We start from the raw sequence: 27,083 nt of genomic DNA on the forward strand, positions 1-27,083 counted from the left end.
CTAATCTGGTGCCACTGTTTAAGAAGGGTGGTAAGGATGAGCCAGGGAACTAGAGACCAGTGAGCCTGATGTCATTAGTGAGCAAGTTGGTGGAGGGAATCTTGAGGGACAGGATGTACATGTATTTGGAAAGGCAAGGACTGATTAGGGATAGTCAACGTGGCTTTGTGCATGGGAAATCATGTCTTACAAACTTGATTGAGTTTTTTGAAGAAGTAACAAAAAGGATTGATGAGGGCAGAGCAGTAGATATGATCTATATGGACTTCATTAAGACGTTCAACAAGGTTCCCCATTAGAGACTGGTTAGCAAGGTTAGATATCATGGAATACAGGGAGAACTAGCCATTTGGATACAGAACTGGCTCAAAGATAGAAGACAGAAGGTGGTGGTGGAGGGTTGTTTTTCAGACTGGAGGCCTGTGACCAGTGGAGCGCCACAAGGGTCAGTGCTGGGTCCTCTACTTTTTGTCATTTATATAAATGATTTGGATGTGAGCATAAGAGATATAGTTAGTAGGTTTGCAGTTGACACCAAAGTGTAGTGGACAGCGAAGAACGTTACCTCAGATTACAACCGGATCTTGATCAGATGGGCCAGTGGGCTGAGAAGTGGCAGATGAAGTTTAATTTAGCTAAATGTGAGGTGCTGATTTTGGGAGAGTAAATCTTAGCAGGGCTTATATACTTAATGATAAGGTCCAAGGGAATGTTGCTGAACAAAGAGACGGGTTCATAGCTCCTTGAAATGGAGTCGCAGGTAGATAGGATAGTGAAGAAGGTATTTGGTATGCTTACCTTTATTGGTCAGAATATTGAGTACAGGAGTTGGGAGGTCATGTTGCGGCTGTACAGGACACTGGTTAGGCCACTTTTTGGAATATTGCATGCAATTCTGGTCTCCTTCCTATCGGAAAGATGTTGTGAAACTTGAAAGGGTTCAGAAAAGGTTTACAAGGATGTTGCCAGGGTTGGAGGATTTGAGCTATAGGGAAAGGTTGAATAGGCTGGGGTTGTGTTCCCTGGAGCATCGGAGGTTGGGGGAGTGACTTTATAGAGGTTTACAAACTCATGAGGGGCATGGATAGGATAAATAGACAAAGTTTTTTCTCTGGGGTGGGGGAGTCCAGAACTAGAGGGCATAGGTTTAGGGTGAGAGGGGAAAGATATAAAAGAGACCTGAGGAGCAACTTTTTCACGCAGAGGGTGATTTGTGTATGGAATGAACTGCCAGAGGAAGTGGTGGAGGCTGGTACAATTGCAACATTTAAAAGGCATCTGGATGGGTATATGAATAGGAAGGGTTTGGAGGGATATGGGCCAGGTGCTGGCAGGTGGGACTAGATTGGGTTGGGATATCTGGTCGGCATGGACGAGTTGGACATAAAGATCTGTTTCCGTGCAGTACATCTCTATGACTCTATAACTCTATGTATTACCTTCCTTGTTAATCCTGCCCGAGAATTTCACCTCACACTTATCTGGATTGAATTTCATTTATTGCCAATCAGCTCATCTGACCAGACTGTCTATAACCTCCTGTAATCTAAGACTATTCTCTTCACTATTTACCAGCACACCAATTTCATATTGTCCGCAAACCTACAGATTGCCCTCATGCCATTCCTACTCCTGTTCCTATGCCAACTCCTGCTCTTTGTTTCTTTGATTCTATGGTTTTATGTACACACCATACAAGACTTGGCGTATGAAACATTAACTTTGTTTCAGCCTCGACAGGTGTTGTTAGATCCTGTTGACCTTCTCCAGTGTGTTCTGTTTTTCATCATTATGACTAATCTTGTGAGAGGGTCATAACATAATAGAATTCTCCATTGCGATAGGAAGTGAAATACTGTAGCCCAATCTGAAATTACCAAAACTACAAAGGTACGAGGGGTTTTAACTTCATTAAAAGGCATGGCAATGGATAGGTAATGGTTAATATGTAAAGAAAGATGACATGCATTGCAACAGTTATGCACTATTTTTGAGTGAAAGAGTACCATTGGAAAAGTGGCACAACTCTGGCTAACCAAAGAAGTTAAGGATAGTATTAGATCCAAAGAAGAGTCACATAAAGTTCCTAGAAGATGGAGCAAGATTGAATACTGAAAGCCATTTAAAATTCACTAACGGAGAACAAGAGATTGATTAAGGGTAAAAGAAAATTGAGTATGAGATGAAATTGTCATAAAATTATCAAGATATTGTGATCCTGATCCTAATTTGAAAATCAAGTCCCCAATCAAACTGACAATTCCCTTGTCTTTATTATATCCATAAATGTGCTGACAGTTCTTCTTAAAAGCTTCACTCAAGCCACTGGCTAAAAACAAAACATTGTGGCTTTGCAATTAAACAATGTGCATTAAATTCATGTCTTAATCCATTTATACCCTCATTTATAAATCTTGGAGAATTTAGAAACATAACTTGATCAAATAAATGCAGCAAGTGCTGGACCGGCTCAGTGGCTCTGGCACCATCTATGGCGGTAGGAACAGAATTTATGTTTTAGGTCCGATATGGCTCTTTTTTGGTGGAACTCAATGGAAAAGACCTAAAACAGGAAAGGAGGAGGTTCTTAGATCTCTGAAGAGTTTACAGATGAATGCTGAACACACTTCCTCAGTATAGCAAGACATGCTGTACTCTGATAAAGAGAGCACATCTCTATCGTTCATTCACATTCAGGACCAGCACGTGCAGCAACTTGGTGAACGTGCTGTACTGGTTGAGTGACTCCTCAATGTCATCGAGAAGGGAGTGTCTGCAGTACTCCTCTGGCACTGTCCTTATCCCAGATCTACAATAAATGTTCAACCTCTCACCATATTCAGCTCCGAGTGCTGTGACACTTATATGACAGATAATGAAGTAATTTTGTGTGGCTCCCTCAGTATTTTAGACATCAGTTCACTCTTGCTCAAGTCTTTCATAACATCATTACTGCTAACTTCAAAACCTTTAGATGTCCAAGTTCAATTTCCAACAATAATGGCATGTTACAAATCATCCTTGACCAGCATCTGACCCCTAAGCACCGTCACTCAACATGTACAGTAAAAGAGTGATGAAATGATTGCAAATTCAATGTAGCAGATGTTCCCAAATGGCTGATTCACGTATTTGTGTTTCCACTGTCCTAGCATCCTGCATACATAGATCACATACTTCTACCTATCAACGTGACACTTCCTGCTTCCATCCTGGACATTGTCATCCATTTTCTATTGGCACTTACATGACAGAGAACACAGAGTGATGGCAGGGAATACAGCTTGTAGTAGACACCATCAACATCAGGCCCCATCTGTTCACCAAGTACCCCATCCCCCATCCCACCTAAAGACTCCATTTTACCTTGCTTTACCCAAGAAGCTCATTTTGACATCGAGATAGACCTTGCTAGACATTTCATTCACTTTGTCATAAATCTTGCCGCAGCCACATCGCTCAGACTCCTATATTTCCACTATGTATATTTCTAACATTTTCTGCATTTATTATAGAAGGATCTGTGAAAGGGTTAATTGAAGTATAGTAGAACTTTATCTTGGACATGGCCTATACCATTTGGACTAAAATGCCTATTTTTGAATGGTGCAGACTAGGTATTATCTTGTTTGATTATGCTGGTTTGGACGCCAGAAAGAGATGGTCTTTTTTAAAAAAACAGTGCCTTGAGATATTTTATACTTACCTAACAAGGGAGATAGGATCTTCTCTTGGCATGTTTAGTATACATTATCTTTCTTTGAAAGCTGAAGGCTTGTGGGTGCATTTTCATTTTCAATCTACATTCATAATGCTTTAGATTAACTGTGCTTTTTAATGGTTAGCAATCAGAAGATTTTTTGATGACATCCTTATTCCATATGCAAGTTTTGTGTTCTCAAAAAGCAGTACCATTTAATTATCCATATTTAAAATCTACCAACACTTCTGCATGTGAAAAACTGTCACAGTATTTTTAAATAATTCTTTTCTGAGAAGTTTTACAAGATGTTTTTGTCATATGCAATAGGTTGCAGTGTGAAAATTCTATGTGAAGTGTTTTCACAAGATCAATAAAACATTTTTGTTTAACTTTACTTTGTGTCACCCATCTAAAGCACCAACATTCATTTGGTAGTACTCACAACTGAGTCAGAGGGTTATGGTTTCAATTCCCACTCCTGGGTCCTGAGCACAGTAATCTCAGCTGGCATTCTGTTACAATATGGGTGGAGATGCTGTATTCCAACCAGTTAAACATAGGTACTTATGCTTTACTTTAAATTAGAACAATGTCTCCTCTCTAAAAGATTGTATGAATAGATTTTGAATGATAGTGGAATTTATTCATCCCTGAATTACCATCATAAAAGTAGTATGGTGGCATGGTGGCTCAGTGTTTAGCACTTCTGCCTCACAGTGCCAGGAACCCGGGTTTGATTCCCTCGGACGACTGTCTGTGTGGAGTTTGCACATTCTCCCTGTGTCTGCGTGGGTTTCCTCCGGGTGCTCTGGTTTCCTCCCACAGTCCAAAGATGTGCAGGTCAGGTGAATTTGCCATGCTAAATTGCCCATAGGGTTAGGTGTATTAGTCAGGGGTAAATATAGACTAGGTGAATGAGTCTGACTGGGTCTGGATGGCTTACTCTTCGGAGGGTTGGTGTGGACTTGTTGGGCCGAAGGGCCTGTTTCCATACTGTAAGGAATCTAATTATAACATTTCTGCTAGCTGAACATCTCACATTACAACAGGTGTTACACTTTTAGAAATAAATAATTGTAAAATGCTTTGTGATATCCTGAGATTATGAGAAGTGTTTTGCAAATGTAAACCTCTTCAACAAAACATTAATATGATACAACTTTAAGATTTCGGTATTTCACTCACAATGAGAATTGTTCTCCAAAAGTATTGCTTTATTTCTTTTATCTAGAGAGCAAGAAACAGAGAGGCATTTTTTTCACCTCAGTTAACATCCCAACAGACCAAATTTTGGGAGTACTGATAAGAACAAGGGCTAACTGTTTGCAATGACTTACTGACGGCCAAGACGAAAATGGAGAAGACTCCGATCACCTGCCATAGTCGCAGTCCCCAGAAAACCACTGTTTCTGATGTCACGGGGTCTGGTTTCTTTGGAGGAACTGTAGTGGACTGTGAAATAAAAGAATGTCACTGACATTTCTGCAAGTTTTAAAATGTGCTATAGCATATTATGTAGAAGATCCGCAACTACATTCACTTAACATAATATCGTGCAAATTTACTGGGAATGTAGGAACAGGAGTAGGCTATTCAGCCCTTTGAGCATATTCTGATGTACAATTAATTGATTTGTGACTTAATTTCATTTACCTCTTGATAGTCTTGTTTCAAAAAGCTCTGTTGACTTAGCATTTGATAATTTCAAGAGTATCCATAATCTTTTGTAGGACCAAGCTCAAAATTTTGTGAAATGTGCTTCCTGATTTCACTCCAGAATGGCTTAACTCCAATAATTAGATTAGATTAGATTACTTACAGTGTAGAAACAGGCCCTTCGGCCCAACAAGTCCACACCGCTCCGCCGAAGCGCAACCCACTCATACCCCTACATTTACCCCCTACCTAACACTACTGGCAATTTAGCATGGCCAATTCACCTGACCTGCACATCTTTGGACTGTGGGAGGAAACCGGAGCACCCGGAGGAAACCCACGCAGACACGGGGAGAACATGCAAACTCCACACAGTCAGTCGCCTGAGGCGGGAATTGAACCCGGGTCTCTGGCACTGTGAGGCAGCAGTGCTAACCACTGTGCCACCGTGCCGCCCATAATCATGCCCCTTATTCTGATTCCCCCACCAACTGAAATAATTTTCACATATTTCTGCTATTAAAGTAATCATCCTTCAGCCATCTGAATCACAAGCCACAATTTAACATTTCAACTGATATTATTCTGGTGAATCTGCTCTGTTTCCCATTCCAAGGCTAATCAATTCTTCTTGCAATCCTATATCAAAAACTGAGTTCAGAAATTATGATTTTGTCTTTCTAAGCTCTGTAAAACTGAAGGATAATTTCCTTCCCTTTGCATTCTAGTCCCATTGAGATAAATACTAATATTCTAATGTTTCCTCATGTCAATTATCCTATGTCTGTGTCCACTGTTTATTGACCTTTCCACAACGGAAACACTGCCTGCCTGTTTATTCTATTGAAAACCTTCAGGATTTTGAATATCTCTCTCAAATTTCTTCTTACTTATCCTTCCCTGCTTTTAGCAGAACAACCAAGCTTCTGTAGTACCTCCACATAATTGAAGGCTTTCATTCAGTTCTATGCTAGTAAATCTCTTCTGTGCCCTTTCTAAGGCCTTGGTAGGCTTTCTAGGATAAAATCAACTAGGAGAGGAAGAGAGCTTCTTCAAGGAAGGTATTCTTGCAAGAGGATTCGCAGTAGGTTAAAATCAACTAGGAAAAGGGCTTATGCCTGAAAACATTGATTTTCCTGCTCCTTGGATGCTGCCTGACCTGCTGCGCTTTTCCAGCAACACATTTTTCAGCTCGTTTCTAAAGTGGGATGACTAGAACTGAATACAGAATCATGAGAGGTAACCAGAGCTTTATAACTGCTGAGCATAACTTCCTTATGTTTGCGTTTATTAGCATAGACGAGCATCTTGTACTTTTATTTTTTAAAAGCTTTTTTAACTGTTCCTGTCATCTTCAAACATGTGTGTTTACGCACCCTCAGGTTTCTATACTTCAGCACACCTATTAAAGTCGACCATTTTGTTCATGTTGTACCTTTCCATTCTTCTGACTGAAATGCATTACCTCACAATTCTTTGTGTTCATTTTTATCTCCTTTTGGATGCTTCTTAAAACCTATCTCTTTGACCAAACTTTTGGCCATCTATTCTGATGTCTCTTTCTGTGGTTCTATTATTAATGGAATTGCTCTAATGAACTGCTATCGAACCTGTTGCTTTAGTAAATACATCACTTAAGCTGGTTTGTTGTTATGTGTCTTCCAATTACACCATTGTTTTCTTTTTCCTAATAAAGCCTGCTACTTTCCTTTTCACTACTACATTTCTGAAGATCCTGCAACTGCTTGAATTTTCCAAATTGTGCTCTTTATATCATGTTCAGGTCCTTAATGTGTATCAAACTTCCTTCCTTGCTTTGCTAGATTTGAGATCAATAATTGGAATTAGAGGCCTAGACAGTGTTACAAACAGTGCTACATTTTGTAACAGAGAACCTTTGGGCTGAAGAAATGATGAAAAGCACAAAGTGTTAGGCTTAAAGGTTGAAAAGGTGCTTCATTACAAGGTAGCATATATATAGGCAGACAGGCTAGTGATAGGTGTTTGTGTGATTGTCGACCTCATAGTTCGTAGAGTTTAGTGTATAATTTTTGGTTTCAGGAATTAAAATTTAACTGTACAGAATAGGAAATGTGCAATTAAAGCACCTTGAAGTCTACTACTTTTAAAAAGTTTGGTAATATTTCTTTAAGGAATTTAATAGGATGTGAGCAGTGACTTTGTTGGGTACTTATTATAGACCTCAAAGTAGTGGGGAGGAAATAGAAGACAGCATTTGTCAGCAGATCATGGAATTCTGCAGGACACATCGAGATGAGATAATTGGTGACTTCAATTACTCTAAGGTAAACTGGGAAAAGATGGAGAACAGAAGAGAAGAAATTCATACAATGTGTGCAGGAAAACTTTCTGGAACAGTACATTTCCAGTCCTACCAGGGAGGGATCTGTTCTGAATTTTGTCCTAGGAAATGAGGCAGGCCAAGTGGAGAAGGTCAGAATGGAGGAGCTTTTGGGAAATAGCAATTTAGGGAAATAATATATTATGGTCCAATATTAAGTTAAAAAGGATTTTAAAACGTCAATGATTAAGATCCCAGACTGGAAAAGGGCAGATTTTGTGGGTCTAAAGGTTGAACTGAAGCACATTGTTTGGAAATGCATTTTAGTGGATAAAAAAGTGGATGAAAAAAGTTAGAAACAGAGATGAATGGAGTGCAAGCTATGTACATACACATGAGAAATAAGTATGGGCTGTCCAAAGCTAGAGTACCCTGGATAACTAAGGATATTGATGAGAAAATAGAGAAGATAAAGCAGGTATATGATGCAAATCTGAATAATAATAGCAACAGAAACCTGGAAGAGTACCTCAAATGCAGGACAGAGGCTAAGACTGCAGTAAGGAAGTTTAAGAAGATTCATGAGGAAAAGATGGCAGGCTGCTCAAGAACAAATAAAGAAATGTTCTTCAAACACTAATAGTAAAAGATTAAAGGATAGCATGAGGCCCAAAAGGAACAAGCAGGGTAAGCTGCTCACTTAATCAAAGGACTGAGTGAATACTTTGCTTCTCTTTTTACCAAGTTAGAAGATGGTCGAGTTGAAAATGTGGGTATTGAACAACTGAGCAGCATAATGACAGACAAAGAAGAGGTGCATGAAAGGTTGGCAGTACTTCAGGTAGAGAAGTTGTCAGGGCTGGATGGGATGCATCCCAGATTGTTGAGAGAGATAAGACAGCAAATCACAGAGTCATTGACTGACATTTTCCAGGCCTCTGTGAACACAGGATTAATCCTGGGGGCCTGGAGGTTTGCAAATATGTTATTGTTGTTTCAGAAACGGGCAAAGGATACCCAGGAAACTACAGACCTGTCAACTTGACATCAGTAGTGGGGAAATCAATGGAGGCCATAATATGGGATAAGGTAAATTTATACTTAGAGAAAAAATGAGTTAATACTAGACAGTCAAGGGCAGGTCATGTCTGACAAATTTTATTGAGTTCTTTGACAAGGTGACACAGATAGTTGACGAGGATAATGCTGTGGCTGTTGTACATTTGGACTTGCAGAAAGTATTTGATACAGTACCACATGGCAGGTTGGTTAGCAAATTAGAAATGTTTGGTGATTGATAGGTCCTTGGCAGCAAGATTAGAAATAAAACCAGAAGTTGCTGGAAAAGCTCAGCAGGTCTGGCAGCATCTGTGAAGAGAAATCAAAGTTAACATTTTGGGTCCCGTGACCCTTCATCATGGTAGCTAGGAAAATGTCAGATAGGGTGGGTTGGGGGTAAGGGGTAAACGATAGGTATAGAAAGAGGCCAAAAAGAATGAAGAACAGGTGGACAGACAAAGGGGTTGATAACAGTCTAGCTGGGAGGGTGAATAGCTGTTAATGGAGACTGTTAGTAGCTAACAATAGGTAGTGTGTAATGGCAGACTATGTCATAAGAAGGCCTAGTGTGTATGATAGGGGGCTAGAACATGGGGGAGTTCAGGCCCTATTATTATTCAACTTGATATTGAGTTCAGAGGGCTGCAGGGTCCCCAAGCGAAAAATGAGGTGTTCTACTTCCAACTTACACTGAGCTTCACTGGAGCGCTGCAGCAAGCCTGAGGCAGAGATGTTGGCCAGGGAACAGGGTGGTGTGTTAATGTAGCAGGCAACTGGAAACTCAAGGTCTTTTTTGCAGGCAGAAAGTAGATATTCTGCAAAGTGGTCATCAAGTCTATGTTTCATTTCCCCAATGTAGAGGAGACCACTTTGTGAGCAGCAAATGCACTAGACTAGATTGTGACAAGAGTCGAGAGTGTAGTGCTGGAAAAGCACAGCCGGTCAGGCAGCATTCAAGGAGCAGGAGAATTGACATTTTGAGCATAAGTCCTTCATCCTGATGAAGGGCTTATACTTGAAATATTGATTCTCTTGCTCCTCGGATGCTGGCTGATCGGCTGTGCTTTTTCCAACACCACACTCTCTACTCTGATCTCCAGCATCTGCGCTCCTCACTTCCTCCTAGATTGTGAGAAGTGCAGGTAAAATGCTGCTTCACCTCAAAGGTATGTTTGAGCTCTTGGATAGTGAGGATGAGAAGTTGGCTAAAAGTTAGGAAACAATGGTTAGGTATAGAGTTGGAAGTGGTATTTCCTAGGAATTGGAGTTGGATCCTTGCTTTTGCTGATTTACGTTAATGATTTGGAGATGGGTGTTGAAGTAATAATGTCTAAATTTGCCGATGATACTAAGCAAGGAAGAATAGTGAATTGTGAGGATGCCACTGATACATTGACAAATCAGCCAAATGGGCAGACACTTGGCAGATACATTTCAATGAAGAGAAATGTGAGATAATGCATTTTGGTGGAAGAAACAAGAAGAGACAATTCAGGCTCAATGGTACAACATTGTAGGGAGTACAGGAGCAGAGGGACCTCAGAAGCTGAAATAATTGTTAAGAAGGGTACAGGATCCTTGATTTATAAATAGAGGCATTAAGCATAAAAACAAGGAAGTGATGCTACCCCATACAAATCACTGGTCAGACTACATTTGGAGTGTTGTGTTCAGTTCTGAACACCTTAATTAAGGAAGGATGCTAAAGCTCTGGAGAGAGTTCAAAGGAGATTTACATAATAGGAATGAGGGATTTTAGATACAAGGAAATTTTATAGAAATTGAGCTTATTCTCCTTGGAACCCAGAAGATTTAGAGTTTACCTCATTGGGGTGTTGAAAATTATGAACAGTTTTGACAGGATACAAAAGGATGTTCTGTTTCCACTAGATGGCATGTCAATAACAAGGGGTCACAATTACAAGACTGTCAACAAGAGAGCTAGGAGTGATATGAGGAGAAACCTCTTTAGATTAGATTCCCTACAGTGTGGAAACAAGCCCTTCAGCCCAACAAGTCCACACTAACCCTCCAAAGAATAACCCACCCAGACCCATTTCCCTCTGACTAATGCACCTAACACTATGGGCAATTTAGCATGGCAATCCACCTGACCTGCACATCTTTGGATTGTGGGAGGAAACCCACACAGACACAGGGATAATGTGCAAACTCCACAAAGACAATAAACCTGGGTCCCTGGCACTGTGAGGCTGCAGTGCTAACCACTGAGCCACCAGGCTCTTTATTCAGAGAGGTGTTAAGATTGAAATGTTTGAGGCAGATTCCATATAAGATTTCAAAAGAGAAGTAGATATATAGTGATGAATTTACAGGGTTACGGAGATAGGGCTGGAGAAAGGGACAGCTGTCCAACTTTTTCACGAGCTGGCACAGACACAAGGGGTTGAATGGCCTCTTTCTGTAGTGTAAAATTCCACGATTCTGTGATGCTAGGTTGGAATCGAAATATAAATAATTGTTTGTCTTGTGAGTTGCAACCAAATTAGCTTCAAAACATCCAGTGAACTCTGAACATAGAAACCTGGAGGCAGATGTTGGCAGTTGGCACTTCAAGCGTACTCCACCATTCAATAAAATCATATCGAATCTAGTTGTCACAACTCATCTTCCCGGTCTGCAGTTACTTCTTCAGATCAAGGAAGAAATTATAAATGAAGGATGCTAAACCCCCTAAAGGTCAGTTTAAAGACAGAGAGGAGTAGGCAATATTATAATGAATTTGGATGTAACTTAAGAAGTTTCTCTGCGTTTCAACTTGTCTGTGTGTTTGCTGTGATAAGCTATTTGCAGTTTCAGAACTGGAAGAGCGCTGAAGCAGAAGAAGTGCTGCTTTTAGCAGAATCTAGGCAAATAGGAGAGAAGTCCCTAGAAGCCACTAACAGTTTAGAATAGGGATGAAGGAAGTCCATGTGCAGCGTTTGATGGGTGCAGCTAAGAAATATCAAAGCTCAGAGAAGCCCCAGGGATAGTGTCAGCTTAGTGGTGTTAGCTGCCTTTGAAAAAGTTAGAATGATTAGACACTGGAGTGCAGCCTTGGGAGTCCAGTGGAAAACATACAATCTCAGGGGAAGAGATGAACAGCTTGGATATGAACATAGGAATTGACAATAGGAATAGACTATTTAGCCTGTCATTAAATATGATCATGGATGATGATGCCATTTTTATGCTTTTTACTCATCTCATCTCATCCATAAGTACAACTCTGTACTAGATCAGTAATGGGAAATCTATCAATCTCACAGTCAGAGGTTGAGTTTCTACAGTGACAAAGAATTTCAAAGGTTCTTAAAACTCTGACTAAAACAAAACTCCTAATCTCAGACCTAAAGGCATCACCATTATATTTAAATTACAGCCCTCCGATTCTGGACTTCCCCAACCAGAAGTAAACTCTAGCCCTGTCTATCATAGAATAACTCCACAGAGGCCAGTATCCCATCACCAAATCACCCTTTATTTGCATGTGAAAGACTTTGACACTGGTCCAGCTCCCTCAGAGCCATCTCTCAGAATATCAAAATGTCTGATACTCTTCTTTTTCTATGTTTTCCACCATGGGGAAAACACCCATGTGGCTAGTGGAACATTAACAAGCAAAGCCTGATCAGGGCAATGAAAAAATGTGGTGGGGAGGTATAGAGAGAGAGGGAGGGGACTAAATCAAAATGGAGCTCAAGGGGGAAATAAAGCACTTCAACCCCACAGTGCCCACCTTGCCCTACAGCAATCGAGAAAATTGGTAGAGTGTTCCCTCTCCAATGACACCTGAGCTTGAACGTAACTGTAGAAGAGGGGCAGGCAGTTGACAGAGCAAAGCTCCTCCACAGCCCGCTGCTTGGACCTGTTTATAGCCAGACCCAGGAGCACACCCTTGAGGAAGTCCTCTGATCTGCCCACACCCCTCATCACTGGGTGACCAAAGATCAGAAGCATGGGCTGTGCAACCAAAAACATAATAGAACATTTTAAAAATAACTAAAAAGGGAATGCAAACAACCAATATATACAAGGTCCACAGACTCCATAGTGCTGCAAAATAAGCAGTTGGGCTGGCAGTCTGTGAACCAGCACAATCTGCGGCTGTAAGGTACTGCTGGGTGCAACACCCTCCATCCCAGGTCACCGGTGGATCAAGGGAGGACTCCCGTGTAGAGAACATGCCACTGGGATTCACTCTCACCCCGTAGCCAATAAACACGTCAAGGTGTGTCTGGGCAGCAAATGAATGAGTAGAAGTGGATGATGTGCAGCAGCAATCTGGACATTGCCCACCATTTGTCTCCTTGAAAGACATGCAACACATGCTCCAGAGGTAGCTCAGGCTGTGGGGCACAGGGCGGTTATGGGATCCGTCTGGGCAGGGGTACACACAGACAGGATTCCACCGCACACCTGAGCATCCTCCAACTGGTGCACAATGTCAGGTCTGAACATTGCTGTTTTTAGGGGTCAGATGGCATTGGCTGTAAGCCAGATGTCTACCGCTGCTTGCCAATTCCTGCACTAACATCTAGCCCAGGCTGCTGCCACCCAGCCTGTCCTTGACTCTGCTCACCCCCGTAGTCACGGCCCTTTCCACTACCAGTCACCCCACGACTGTGGAGGTACGGATTCCTGAGCAATGGCTCTCTGATAATATCCGCTACGCCTGACAGTGGGTAGGCCCAGTGTGAGTCGACCATGTCCCAGACAGTGATCAGCTCCTGATGAAAGACAGGCAGCATCCTGAGGGTGACCTGTAAATCCTCGCATTCAATAAACAGGAGCTGCGTGTCGTAATTGAGGTCACGCACCTAGTGGAAAAGATATGCTACCAGGGCACAGCATCCAGGAGGACATTCAATGTAAAGATATCGCTACAGGGTCTGAAGGCCAAAGTCATCGCCCGGGTGCGGAGGCACACCAGCGACTGGCCGTCCTCCTCAACGGAGAGACTCAGGATTTCTTTCTGTTGCGAAAGAAATGAACCAATGTTCTCGGGATGTTTTTAACAAAATCGGGAGGATGGGTTAAAGGGCCAAGCCAGTACCACAACATGGAGACCACCAGTTGTTTGACACTCCTCTTTTTATCTGTCAGCTAGTGAAACCTGACTAGACCGGATTAACAGTCCCAATTAGGGAACTCATATTCTATGGGGTCCACCTGGCTGACCTCATTACAATCACAATAGATCCCTTTTAGCATTTTGTAATGTTGTGAACTGTCATTGCGGTAGCCCATGTTGGAGTTGCTTCTCAGAAAGTTACAAGGTTAGAATTTTGAAAGTGGAACATTGGAATTCTTCATAAAGGAAACAGAGTTTTTCTAAGATTTGGTGACCTACAGTTTAAGTATCGTGTGGGAGGGTTGTTGAAAATTCCATGGGTTCTGCCTTCTTACTTTTGATGTGCTCTGTGTTCAACCACAGCTTGTCTGTTTACTCATATTTATCTGATGTTAATTCTGGATGTAAGTGTATAAATGGTATATGCTGAAAATGTGTTGCTGGAAAAGCGCAGCAGGTCAGGCAGCATCCAGGGAACAGGAGAATCGATGTTTCGGGCATAAGCCCTTCTTCAGGAATTTCTCCTGTTCCCTGGATGCTGCCTGACCTGCTGCGCTTTTCCAGCAACACATTTTCAGCTCTGATCTCCAGCATCTGCAGACCTCACTTTCTCCTATAAATGGTATATAATAGATTTGTTTGCTTTTCTAATGTTGTACAGTAACATTTTATTTATTTGTTCAAATATCTATGCTTTAATTTCTCATGTATCTGGGTTCTTGAGTTTCATCGACTTTGAAAAAAATAGTTATTAGTACGTGACATAATATGACAGTCATTGTTCCTATTAATAAGGTACTAGCATAACATTAGTATTACAGCAATAATGACACTGAGAACATTGAAGCTATAGTGGGATAGTTCTCGACTTCTTGCAAGCAGATGACAATGAATCTAAGTGTCAACAAAAATGAATGTCAGCAGTGATGCAAAATGAGCAGCAGATTTGCTGTCACCATTTCTGATGCTGCTTATTTCATTAATGGAAGTAAAATGAGCAATTGCACTCCCACACCCTCTCCAGCATTTATTCAAGCACAACATACAGACCTTTCTACCCTGATTCTGAACCATAGGTTTTATATGGACTTGTTGTTACTGTGAGGCCTTGCACTCATAATCCGCTAACTTATAACAATATGTAATGAAGCTTTACTGTAAGGAACACCAATGAGAAATGTGTTTGTGTCTGGTTTTCTCTTATTTGAATGTAGGTCTCTCATGAACTTTCTGTTTGTTATTCTTTCTCAGTTCCTCAGCTGACCTCTCCTTACTGTACCAGTCCCCATACTCTGTTTCTGTTTCCTCATGTTTCTCTACAGTTCTGTATGCTTCCTCCTTACATCTTCCCTCGTCTCATTTACTGTGTGTATACAGATCTTGTCTTGAAAAGTATGAGAACAGTTTGTGAAGGCACAGGGTCTTAATAATTTTGATAGATCTTTAAACATGGAATGCAATTCAAAAAATAAATTATAGTTATTAAGTCTTCAAATTTCTAAAGCAAATCCTGAATGACAAAAGTGGTGGTAGCCTGCCAATCAAAGGATATGAACTTCTGTTTAAAAAATGCTTTTAGTTACTCCCTGTTTCATGGAAGTCTGAATCAGAGCACTTAAGGAATATTTGTTATGATGATTTTAACTGGACTGAATAATGGATTTCCATTTGGCTTCAGCTCCTTCCTACTCTATTTTTTTCACTAAGTTTTACTTTTATTCTCTTAAATGTGGGTAACATTGATTTAAAGACTCATAGAGATGTACAGCATGGAAACAGACCCTTCAGTCCATCTCATCCATGCCGACCAGGTACCCCAACCCAATCCAGTCCCATTTGCCAGCACTTGGCCCGTATTCATATACACATCAAGATGCCTTTTAAATGTATCAGCCTCCACCACTTCCTCTGGCAGCTCGTTCGATACACACACCATCCTCTGCATGAAAAATATACACCTTAGCTCCCTTTTAAATCTTTCCCCTCTCACCCTAAACTTATGCCTTCTAGTTCTTGCCAGATTGGTATTTATGACCTATTCCTAGTTAACCCTGGGAAGGTGGTATTTAGCCTTCTTCCTAAAATACTGCTGTGGTTCATACATGGTGAACATACACCCAGAACATGGTTAGATACTGTGTTCTGGGATTTTGACCTTATGACAATGAAGGTGTATGGCCAAGTTAGGATGTTTGTGGCTGAGATGAAAACTTGGCAGTAATCATTGGTGTTTCCAAGCCCTTAACTTTTTGATGTGGTGGACATTTTGAGGTGGGAACTGCCTCCAAGTGATTTGCTGCAGCTCTAGCCTTGGAGAAGACCAAAATTCAACAACACAGAGATTAAGCAGTCAGGAATTTCTTCAGATTGTTTATGTCTCCACCAGAGTGATAACAGGAACTCCACTTTATTTCCAAGCATGTCCTACCTGACAGAGTAGATGAAGAAAATCAACAATCAGGAATTTGTTGGCTTTAAGACTTTAACGCCCTCCACTGGGCTGAAATGGGCTGAGGGGGCAGTCTAAATGGAGCTGTGTGATTTACTCACTCTTTTCTTATGTGACTGAGTCAAATTTCAAATCAAAGGCAAACAGGACACCCACTTCAAGCTTGTAGGACTCAATTTATGCTGAACAGGCTCCAATAGTGTTATGGCTTGAGTTTTAAACATTTGTTCATGAGTCTTTGACATCTTTGGTAAGACCAGGATTTATTGATCCTTCCTAAGTGTCCTTAGGCTGGTGGTGGTGAACTATTCCTTGAACCACTGCTGTCTGCCCAGAAGGGTGCTCACAGAGCTGTTAGGGAGGGGCTTCTAGGATTCTGGCCCAGGATAAGTGAAGGAGCAGCGATAGTTCCAAGTCACTATGGTATGTGGCTTGGAGGGGAACTTGTAGATGGCAGTATTCCCACAAGTCAGCATCCTTAAGCTTCTTGATGCTGGAGGTCAGGGGTTTGGAAGACGCTGTTAAAGGAGGAGTGCCTAGTTGCTGCAGTACACTTTGTAATGCTAACACTGTGTGTCGGTGGTAGAGGGAATGAATGTTTAAAAATATTGATCAGTTGCCATTCAAGTCAGCTGGATGAGGTCAAATTGTTTTTAGTGGTTTGAGCTGCATGCATCCTGGCAATAGGAGAATATTTCATCACACTCCTGGAATGTGTCTTGTAGATGATGGGAAGGTCTTAAAGAGTCAGGAGGTGAATTGTTTGCCAGTCTCTGACCTCAGACAGACCTGTAGCTATGTGGCTGGTCCATTTAAACGTTTAGTCAAAGGTGACTCCAGGACAGTGATGCTGGGACATTCAATGATGCAATTGAAGAGGGAAGATTTTCATTTCTTGATATTTTGACTGGCAGCCTGTCAGTTAAACAGCTTTAGCTCCCCTGTTAGATTGAATATGCCAGGAGATGTATTTAAAGTTAGGAGTGGCCCAGAGAGGAAATTTTTAAGAAACTACAAGTAGATTTGTTGGTAGTGGAATGCTCCTCTTAACTATGTAAATCCTTCTCCTGAGGATTTCAAATGAGTGGCCATTCAAATGAGTGGCCATTCTTCAAGTACATCAACATTCATTGACTTCAACGTTTTGGCCTTCATCTGATCCCTGAGCTCTGCCTCAGAAGCTCCTTCCATCCTGTGTGTCCACCACCTATGCTCTGCCCTTTTGTCCTGCAGATGTTCATAGTTTTCACTTTGCACATTCAAATTCCTCCTCAAATCCCATCATTTTGAAAACTTTTTCAGTTCCTTGCCCTGCTCATTGAAAGTAAATACTTGGTGGATCAATTCCTCCCTCCCTCCCCCTTCATTTCAGTGAAATATCGTAAGTAATTTTAGTATGTTCAAGATACCAAGGTTATTGTTCCAAGTGTGTGTGTGTGTGTGTGTAGCTTGATTAATCCTGGCTTGTGATCAAAGCTGAACTCCATCTTATCTTCATTTGCTGCCAAAAATGTATGTGCAGGAAAGTGTCACGGAATGGCTGTTAGGGGCAGTAACTCTTACAGGAACAGTTACATTTTAACACTCCTGACTTGGGAATAGGCAAAGGGTTTCAAACAAACTGTAGCATTCCCTTGCTAAGTGATTAATTAGCTTTCAGGCAGACTAAGTTAGCACACATTGCAACATTAAAAATGAGAGCTTCTGGTCTTTCATTGCAATACAGTAGCCAAAACTACAAGACAGATTTCTGCGCAGCTATTCAAACAGCCTACCACCTCACAAAGAATAGAGAATAGGAATAGACCATTTAGCCTGTCATTAAATATGATCATGGATGATGATGTCATTTTGATGCTTTTTATTCACCTCATCCATAAGTACAACTCTGTACTTGATCAGTAATGAGCAATCGATCAATCTCACAGTCAGAGGTTGAATTTCTGCAGTGCTTTATGATAAAGAATTTCAAAGGTTCTCAAAACTCTGAGTAAAACAAAACTCCTAATCCCAGAAGTAAAGGCATCACCATTATATTTAAATTACAGACCAACGATTCTAGACTCCCCCAACCAGGAGTAAACTCTTATGTGCATTAGCCCTGTCTATCGTAGAATAACTCCACAGAGGCCAGTATCCCATCACCAAATCACCCTTTATTTGCATTTGAAAGACTTTGATACCGATCCATCTCTCAGAGCCATCTCTCAGAGTGTCAAAATGTCTGACACTCCTCTTTCTTTGGGGAGGTGTAGGGTGAGAAGGTGGGGACTAAATCAAAATGGATTTTGAGGGGGAAATAAAGCACTTCATCGCCCACAGTGCCCACCTCTCACTAAGGCATCAAGAGCATTGGTTGACACTGTGTGTTCCCTCTCCAATGACACCTGAGCTTGAACGTAACTGTAGAAGAGGGGCAGGCAGTTGACAGAGCAAAGCTCCTACACAGCCCGCTGCTTGGACCTGTTTATAGCCAGACCCAGGAGCACACCCTTGAGGAGGTCCTCTGACCTGCCCACACCCCTCATTACCGGGTGACCAAAGATCAGGAGCATGCGCTGTGCAGCCAAAAACATAACAGAACATTTTAAAAATAACTAAAAATGGAGTTCAAACACCCATGACCAACATATTCAAGGTCCACGGACTCCACAGCGCTGCAAAATAAGCAGTTGGGCTGGGAATCTGTGAACCAGCACAATCTACGATTGTAAGGTACTGCTGGGTGCAACACCCTCCATCCCAGGTCACCGATGGAATATGTCACTGGGGCTCCCTGCCGCCCCATGGCCAATAAACATGCCAAGATGTGTCCAGGCAGCAAATGAATGAGTAGAGGTGGATGATGTGCAGCAGCAATCTGGACAGAGCCCACCATTTTGCCTCTTTGAAAGACATGCAACACATATTCCAGAGGTAGCTCAGGCTGTGGGGCACAGGGCGGTTATGGGATCCTGGGGCCAATGTGAATTTCCGTCTGGGCAGGGGTACACACAGACAGGATTCCACCGCACACCTGAGCTTCTTCCAACTGGTGCACAATGTCAGGTCTGAACATCTCTGTTTTTAGGGGTCAGATGGCATTGGCTGTAAGCCAGACGTCTACTGCTGCTTGCCAATTCCTGCACTAACATCTAGCCCAGTCTCCTGCCACCCAGCCTGTCCTTGACTCTGCTCACCCCCATAGCCACGGCCCTTTCCACTACCAGTCACCCCACGATTGTGGAGGTACGGAATCCTGAGCAATGGCTCTCTGATAATATCCGCTACTTCTGACAGTGCATAGGCCCGGTGTAAGTCGACCATGTCCCAGACGGTGATCAGCTCCTGGTGAAAGACAGGCAGCATCCTGAGGGTGACCTGTAAACCCTAGCAATCAATAATCAGGAGCTGCGTGTTGTAATTGAGGTCACACACCTAGTAGAAAAGATATGCTGCTAGGGCACAGCATCCAGGAGGACATTCAATGTAAAGATATCGCTACAGGGTCTGAAGGCCAAAGTCATCACCCGGGTGCGGAGGCACACCAGCGACTGACCGCCCTCCTCAATGGGGAGACTCAGGATTTCTGCCATGATCCAATACATCATTTTGTTGCAAAGTAAATTAACCAATGTTCTTGGGATGTTTTTGACAAAATCGGGAGGATGGGTTAAAGGGCCAAGCCAGTACCACAACATGGAGGCCACCAGTTGTTTGACACTCCTCTTTTTATCTGTCAGCCAGTGAAACCTGACTAGACCGGATTAACAGTCCCAATTAGGGAACTCATATTCTATGGGGTCCACCTGGCTGACCTCATTACAATCACAATAGATCCCTTTTAGCATTTTGTAATGTTGTGAACTGTCATTGCGGTAGCCCATGTTGGAGTTGCTTCTCAGAAAGTTACAAGGTTAGAATTTTGAAAGTGGAACATTTGAATTCTTTATAAAGGAAACAAAGTTTTTCTAAGGTTTGGTGACCCACAGTTTAAGCATCATGTGGGTGAGTTGCTGAAAATTCCATGGGTTCTGCCTTCTTACTTTTGATTGTGCTCTGTGTTCAACCACAGTTTGTCTGTTTACTCATATTTATCTGATGTAAGTTTATAAATGGTATAGAATGGATTTGTTTGCTTTGCTAACTTTGTACAGTAACATATTAATTATTTGATCAAATACCTTATGGCTTTATTTTCTCATGTATCTGGGTTCTTGAGTTTCATCTACTTTGAAAAAAAAATGGTTACAAGTATTTACCGTTATATGACAGCTATCATTCATATTAATAAGGTAGTTGCATAACATTAGTATTACAGTAATAATGGCACTGAGAACACTGAAGCTGTAGTGGGATAGTTCTCAACTTCTTGCAAGCAGATGACAATGAATCTAAATGTCAACAAAAATGAATGTCAGCAGTGATGCAAAATGAGCAGCAGATTTGCTGTCACCAATTTTTGATAATGTTTATTACATTAATGGAAGTCAAACTTGCAATTGCATTACCACACCCTCTCCAGTATATATTCAAGCATAGCATACAGACCTTTCTACCCTGATTCTGAACCACAGGTTTTGTATGGATTTGCTGTTACTGTCAGGCCTTGCACTCATAATCCGCTAACTTATAACAACATGAAATGAAGCTTTACTGTAAGGAAAACCAACGAGAAATGTGTTTGTGTCTGGTTTTCTCTTATTTGATTGCAGGTCTCTCATGAACATTCTGTTTGTTATTCTCTCTCAGTTCCTCAGCTGACCGCTCCTTGTAGTATCTGTCTCTATTTCTGTTTCCTCATGTTTCTCTACCATTCTGTATGCTTCCTCCTTATCTGTTCCCTCTTGCCTCCTTCAGTGTCTGAATGCAGATCTTACCTTGAAAAGTATGAGAACAGTTTGTGAAGGCACAGGGTCTTAGTAATTTTGACTACATTGATTGCAATTCAAAAAATAAATTATAGTTATTAAGTCTTCAAATTTCTAAAACATAATCCTGAATGACAAAAGTGGTGGTAGTCTACCAATCAAAGGATATGGACTTCTGTTTAAGAAATGCTTTTAGTTGTTCCCTGTTTCATGAAAATCTGAATCAGTGCACTTAAGGAATGATTGTTATGATGATTTTAACTGGACTGAATAATTGATTTCCATTTGGCTTCAGCTCCTTCCTACTTTATTTTTTTCACTAAATTTTACTTTTCTTCTCTTGAATGTGGGTGTCATTGACTCATAGACTCATACAGCATGGAAACAGACCCTTCAGTCCAATTCATCCATGCCGACCAGATACCCCAGCCCAATCCAGTCCCATTTGCCAGCACTTGGCCCGTATTCATATACACATCAAGATGCCTTTTAAATGTATCAGCCTCCACCACTTCCTCTGGCAGCTCGTTCGATACACACACCACCCTCTGCATGAAAAATATACACCTTAGCTCCCTTTTAAATCTTTCCCCTCTCACCCTAAACTTATGCCTTCTAGTTCTTGCCAGATTGGTATTTATGACCTATTCCTAGTTAACCCTAGGAAGGTGGTATTTAGCCTTCTTCCTAAAATACTGCTGTGGTTCATACATGGTGAACATACACCCAGAACATGGTTAGATACTGTGTTCTGGGATTTTGACCTTATGACAATGGAGGTATATGGCCAAGTTAGGATGGTTTGTGGCTGAGATGAAAACTTGGCAGTAATCATTGGTGTTTCCATGCCCTTGACGTATTAATGTGGTGGAAGTTCTGCTTCCAAATGATTTGCTGCAGCTCCAGCCTTGGAGAAGACCAAAACTCAACAACACAGAGATTAAACAGTCAGGAGTTTCTTCAGATTGTTTATATCTCCACCAGAGTGATAACAGGAACTCCACTTTACTTCCAGGCATGTCCTACCTGACAGAGTAGATGAAGAAAATCAACAATTCGGAACTTGTTGGCTTCAAGACTTTAACACCCTCCACTGGGCTGGAATTTATGCTGAACAGGCTCCAATAGTGTTATGGCTTGAGGTTTAAACATTTGTTCGTGTGTCTTTGACACCTTTGGTATGGCCAGGATTTATTGATCCTTCCTAAGTGTCCTTAGGCTGGTGGTGGTGAACTATTCCTTGAACCACTGTTGTCTGTCCAGAAGGGTGCTCACAGAGCTGTTAGGGAGGGGCTTCTAGGATTCGAGCCCAGGATAAGTGAAGGAGCAGCGATAGTTCCAAGTCACTATGGTATGTGGCTTGGAGGGGAACTTGTAGATGGCAGTATTCCCATAAGTCAGCTGTCCTTAAGCTTCTTGATGCTAGAGGTCTGGGGTTTGGACGACGCTGTTAAGGGAGGAGTGCCTAGTTGCTGCAGTACACTTTGTAATGCTAACACTGTCGGTGGTAGAGGGAATGAATGTTAAAAATATTGATCAGTTGCCATTCAAGTCAGCTGGATGAGGTCAAATTTTTTTAGTGGTTTGAGCTGCATGCATCCAGGCAATAGGAGAATATTTCATCACACTCCTGGAATGTGTCTTGTAGATGATGGGAAGGTCTTAAAGAGTCAGGAGGTGAATTGTTTGCCAGTCTCTGACCTCAGACAGACCTGTAGTTATGTGGCTGGTCCACTTAAACGTTTAGTCAAAGGTGACTCCAGGACAGTGATGCTGGGACATTCAATGATGCAATTGAAGAGGGAAGACCTTCATTTCTTGATATTTTGACTGGCAGCCTGTCAGTCAAACAGCTTTAGCTCCCCTGTTAGATTGAATATGCCAAGAGATGTTTTTAAAGTTAGGAGTGGCCCAGGGAGGTACATTTTTAAGAAACTACAAGTAGATTTGTTGGTAGTGGAATGCTTCTTTCAGCTCCTAAAGGATCTTTGAAATTTCTCTTGCTGAGTATTTCAAATGAGTGACCATTCAAATGAGTGGCCATTCTTCAAGTACATCAACATTTGGCCTTCATTTGATCCCTGAGCTCTGCCTCGGAAGCTCCTTCCATCCTGTGTGTCCACCACCTATCCTCTGCCTTTTATTCCTGTAGTTCACTGTGCAATGTTCATAGTTTCCACTTTCCCTCCCTTCCCTTCATTTCAGTAAAATGTCATAAATAATTTTACTATGATCAAGATACCAAAGAACCAGTTGTTATTGTTCCAAGTTATTGTGTGTGTGTGTGTGTGTAGCTTGATTAATCCTGGTCTGTGATCAAACTGAACTCCATCTTGTCCTCATTTGCTGCCAACTTGTATTGTCCAATATACAGGAAAGTATCACGTAATGGCCCTTCGGAGCAGTAACTGTTACAGGAACAGTTACATTTTAATACTCATAAATTGGGAAAAGGGGAAATGTTTCAAGCAAATTGTAGCATTCCCTTGCTAAATGATTAATTAGCTATCAGGCAAACTAAGTTAGCACACACTGCAACACTCAAATTGAGAGCTTACGTTGCAATACAGTAGTCAAGACAGATCTCTGTGCAGCTATTCCAATAGCCTACCATCTCAGAGAGATTTGGCAAGAATGGGTGCAACATGCTGGCCTTACCATGATAGAAAGGCACAAGTTATGGGAGCCTGTTGATGTAAAAATTTTGCCCTCGTAGTTCAGAACAGTAAATGCCTGGAACAAGCACTGGACTGTCAGGCACATAGGATCCCATTTGCATTACAGTGACCATCCTAGTTACTCTCCAGTTCAATGGTTCATCCACTTTAATGTGATGAGTGCAGGCTGATTGCAATCGCTGACTGGAATGAAGAGTTCGTTTTATATAGTACCTTGAATGCAAGAAGAGTCCTTGTTAGATTAAAGTTAGCTTGAACACATCACCATGATAAAATGATGATGAACAAAATTAATTCAATGTGCCCATCTGATGCCAATAGCCTGGCCACACCTCTTCTTTAAAGATGGGCACAGAGATATTCCTCTCTGATTAGCTGTTGTTGGCTCTCCAATCGCTAACCAATCAGAAAAGGTCAGATAACCCATATTTAAGTGGCATCTTATTATGTTATAATGTTCTTCACAGCCAATGAATTACATATTTTATGTGCACTGCCATTGAAGTTGTGTTGGTTGAGGAAGGAACGTTGGCCAGGATACTGGAAGAATTTTTTGTTCTTCTTCAAAACCCTTCCCAAACAAACAGAAACTAATAATCTGAAATAAACAGAAAGAATGCTGCAGAAACTCAGCACTTCTGGCAGCATCTGTTAAGAGAGAAACAGAGTTAACATTTTGAGTCCAGTATGTCACTTGTTCAGAACTTGTTTGAGCCTTCGTTGCTCAGTTCTTTGAGTTTAGGAATTGGGATGTCATGTGTAGGTTGTACAGGATTTGGGTGAGGCTTCTCCTGGAGTACTGTGTGCAGTCATGGTTGCCCTGCTATTGGAAAGATATTACTACATTGGAAAGGGTCCAGAAAAGATTTACCAGGATGTTGCTGGGAATGGAGGGTTTGACCGGGACTTTTTTAAACTGGAGCTTAGGAGGTTGAGCATATAGAGGTTTATAAAATTATGAGGAGCATAGATAGGATGAATAGCGAGGTTTTTTTTCCCCTAGAGTGGGAGACTTCAAAACTAGGTGGTATATTTTTAATTGAGAGAAGAAAGTAATAAAAAGGACACGTGGGGCAACTTTTTTAGACAGAGTGGTCAGTATTTGGAATGACCTGTCAGGGGAAGTGCACATATGTTTGGGAACATTGTTGATTTGGACTAGTTGGATTGAAGGGTCTGTTTCCATGCGGTATGACTCTATAACTAACACTCAATGATATAGTCTCATAAAAACAGATTAGAACCCCTAAGTGAATGGAAATATTTTAACTTCCATACTGTATTATTTACAGGAGAACTGGATCTGTGGATTAGAAGGGAAGGAGGAGAATAGGAGAGTGATAGTGATAGGAACAGATGGGAGATTCTGTGATCGTGAGCGAGACTCCCAGATGGTATGTTACCTTCTGGGTGCCAGGGTCAAGGATGTCTCAGATCAAGTCTACAGGATTCTTAAGGGGGAGTGAGAGTAGCCAGAAGTCATGGTACTAATGATACAGGTAGGAAAAGGAAGGAGGACCTGCAAAGTGAATATAGGGAGTTAGGTTGGAAGCTAAAGGGCAGGATGAGTAGAGTAGTAACCTCAGGATTGCTATCAATGCCACAGGCTAGTGAGGCTAGGATCAGCGACCGACTGCAGATGAACACATGCCTGCAGGGCTGGTGTAGGAGGGAAGACTTCAGATAGGAGAAAGTGAGAACTGCAGATGCTGGAGATCAGAGCTGAAAATGTATTGCTGGAAAGGTACAGCAGGTCAGGCAGTATCCAAGGAGCAGGAGAATTGACGTTTTGGGCATGAGCCTGAAGAAGGGCTCATGCCCGAAACGTCGATTTTCCTGCTGCTTGAATGCTGCCTGACCTGCTGCGCTTTTCCAGCAAGACTTCAGATATGTGGATCATTGGGATATCTTCTGAGGAAGATGGGACCGTACAAGTAGGATGGATTGCATCTGAACTGGAAAGGCACCAATATCCTGGACAGGAGGTTTGCTAGAGCTCTTTGGGAGGGTTTGAACTAGTTTGGCAGGGGGAAGAGGAACTGTGGATTTGAGGATGGAGTAATTAGTGAACTGCCAGATACAGCTTGCAGACAGTCTGTGAGGAGGGATAGACAGTTGATAGAGCAAAGTTGCAGTCAGTGTGATGGGTTGAAGTGTGTCTATTTTCACACAAGAAGTATCTGGAATAAGGATGATGAATTTGGAACTTGGTACTTGGAGCTATGACGTTGTGGCCATAATGGAGATTTGGGTATCACAGGTGCAGGAATGGTTGTTGGATGTTCAAGGGTTTAGATGTTTCAAAAGGAATAGAGGGAGAGGTAAAAGAGTTGGAGGAGTGGCATTGCTAATCATGGGTAGTATCAGAGCTGCAGAAAGGGAGATCGTCAAGGAGGGTTTGTCTACAGAGTCAGTATGGGGGGGGGGATATCAGAAATAGGAAAAGAGGAGTCACTTTATTGGGTATTTTCTACAAACCCCCCAATAGCAACAGTGACATGGAGGAGCAGATTGGAAGGAAGATTTTGGAAAGGTGTTGAAGTAGTAGGTTTGTTGTTATGGGTAACTTAACAAGGCTGACTAGAGGGGAGGCCATATTGGATTTGGTGCTTGGCAACAAAGCAGGTCAGGTGATCACAACTCCCTGGCCTTTACTATAGTCGAAATGTGTGTTTTAGAAAAGCACAGTTGATCAGATAGCATCTGAGGAGCAGGAGAGTCGATGTTTTGAGCATAAGCTCTTCATCAGGAATGAGACGATCTCCTGACCTTTACTATAGTCATAGAGAGGGATAGGATCAGACAGCATGGGAAAATATTAGATTAGATTAGATTACATTACTTACAGTGTGGAAACAGGCCCTTCGGCCCAACAAGTCCACATCGACCCGCCGAAGCGCAACCCACCCATTCCCCTACATTTACCCCTTTACCTAACACTACAAGGCAATTTAGCATGGCCAATTCACCTGACCTGCACATCTTTGGATTGTGGGAGGAAACCAGAGCACCCGGAGGAAACCCACGCAGACATGGGGAGAATGTGCAAACTCCACACAGTCAGTCGCCTGAGTCGGGAATTGAACCCAGGTCTCTGGCGCTGTGAGGCAGCAGTGCTAACCACTGAGCCACCGTGCCACCCAATTAATTAGAGAGGGGGATTACAATGCTATCAGGCAGGAGTTGGGGTGCCTAAATTGGGAACAGATATTCTCAGGAAAATGCACGACAGAAATGTTGAGGTTGTTTAGAAAGCACTTGCTAATAGTGCTGGACAGGTTTGTCCCACTGAGACAAGGAAGGGATAGTAGG

The 27,083-nt window shown here is 41.9% G+C and overlaps 1 protein-coding gene across 1 annotated transcript in view; it reads right to left on the bottom strand.

Moving 5' to 3' along the window:
* tmie (transmembrane inner ear) overlaps positions 1 to 27,083 on the bottom strand; it is a 112,852-nt gene that overhangs the window by 41,025 nt on the left and 44,744 nt on the right. Inside the window, exon 2 of the mRNA XM_043689394.2 lies at positions 5,041 to 5,155. Coding sequence (XP_043545329.1) covers positions 5,041 to 5,155 — 115 coding nt within the window. The remainder of the gene's footprint in view (positions 1 to 5,040; positions 5,156 to 27,083) is intronic.

The sequence above is a fragment of the Chiloscyllium plagiosum genome, unplaced genomic scaffold (genome assembly GCF_037043375.1).
Source record: "Chiloscyllium plagiosum isolate Xiang-an unplaced genomic scaffold, Cpla_swu_hap1 HiC_scaffold_4, whole genome shotgun sequence".
Lineage (NCBI taxonomy): Eukaryota > Metazoa > Chordata > Chondrichthyes > Orectolobiformes > Hemiscylliidae > Chiloscyllium > Chiloscyllium plagiosum.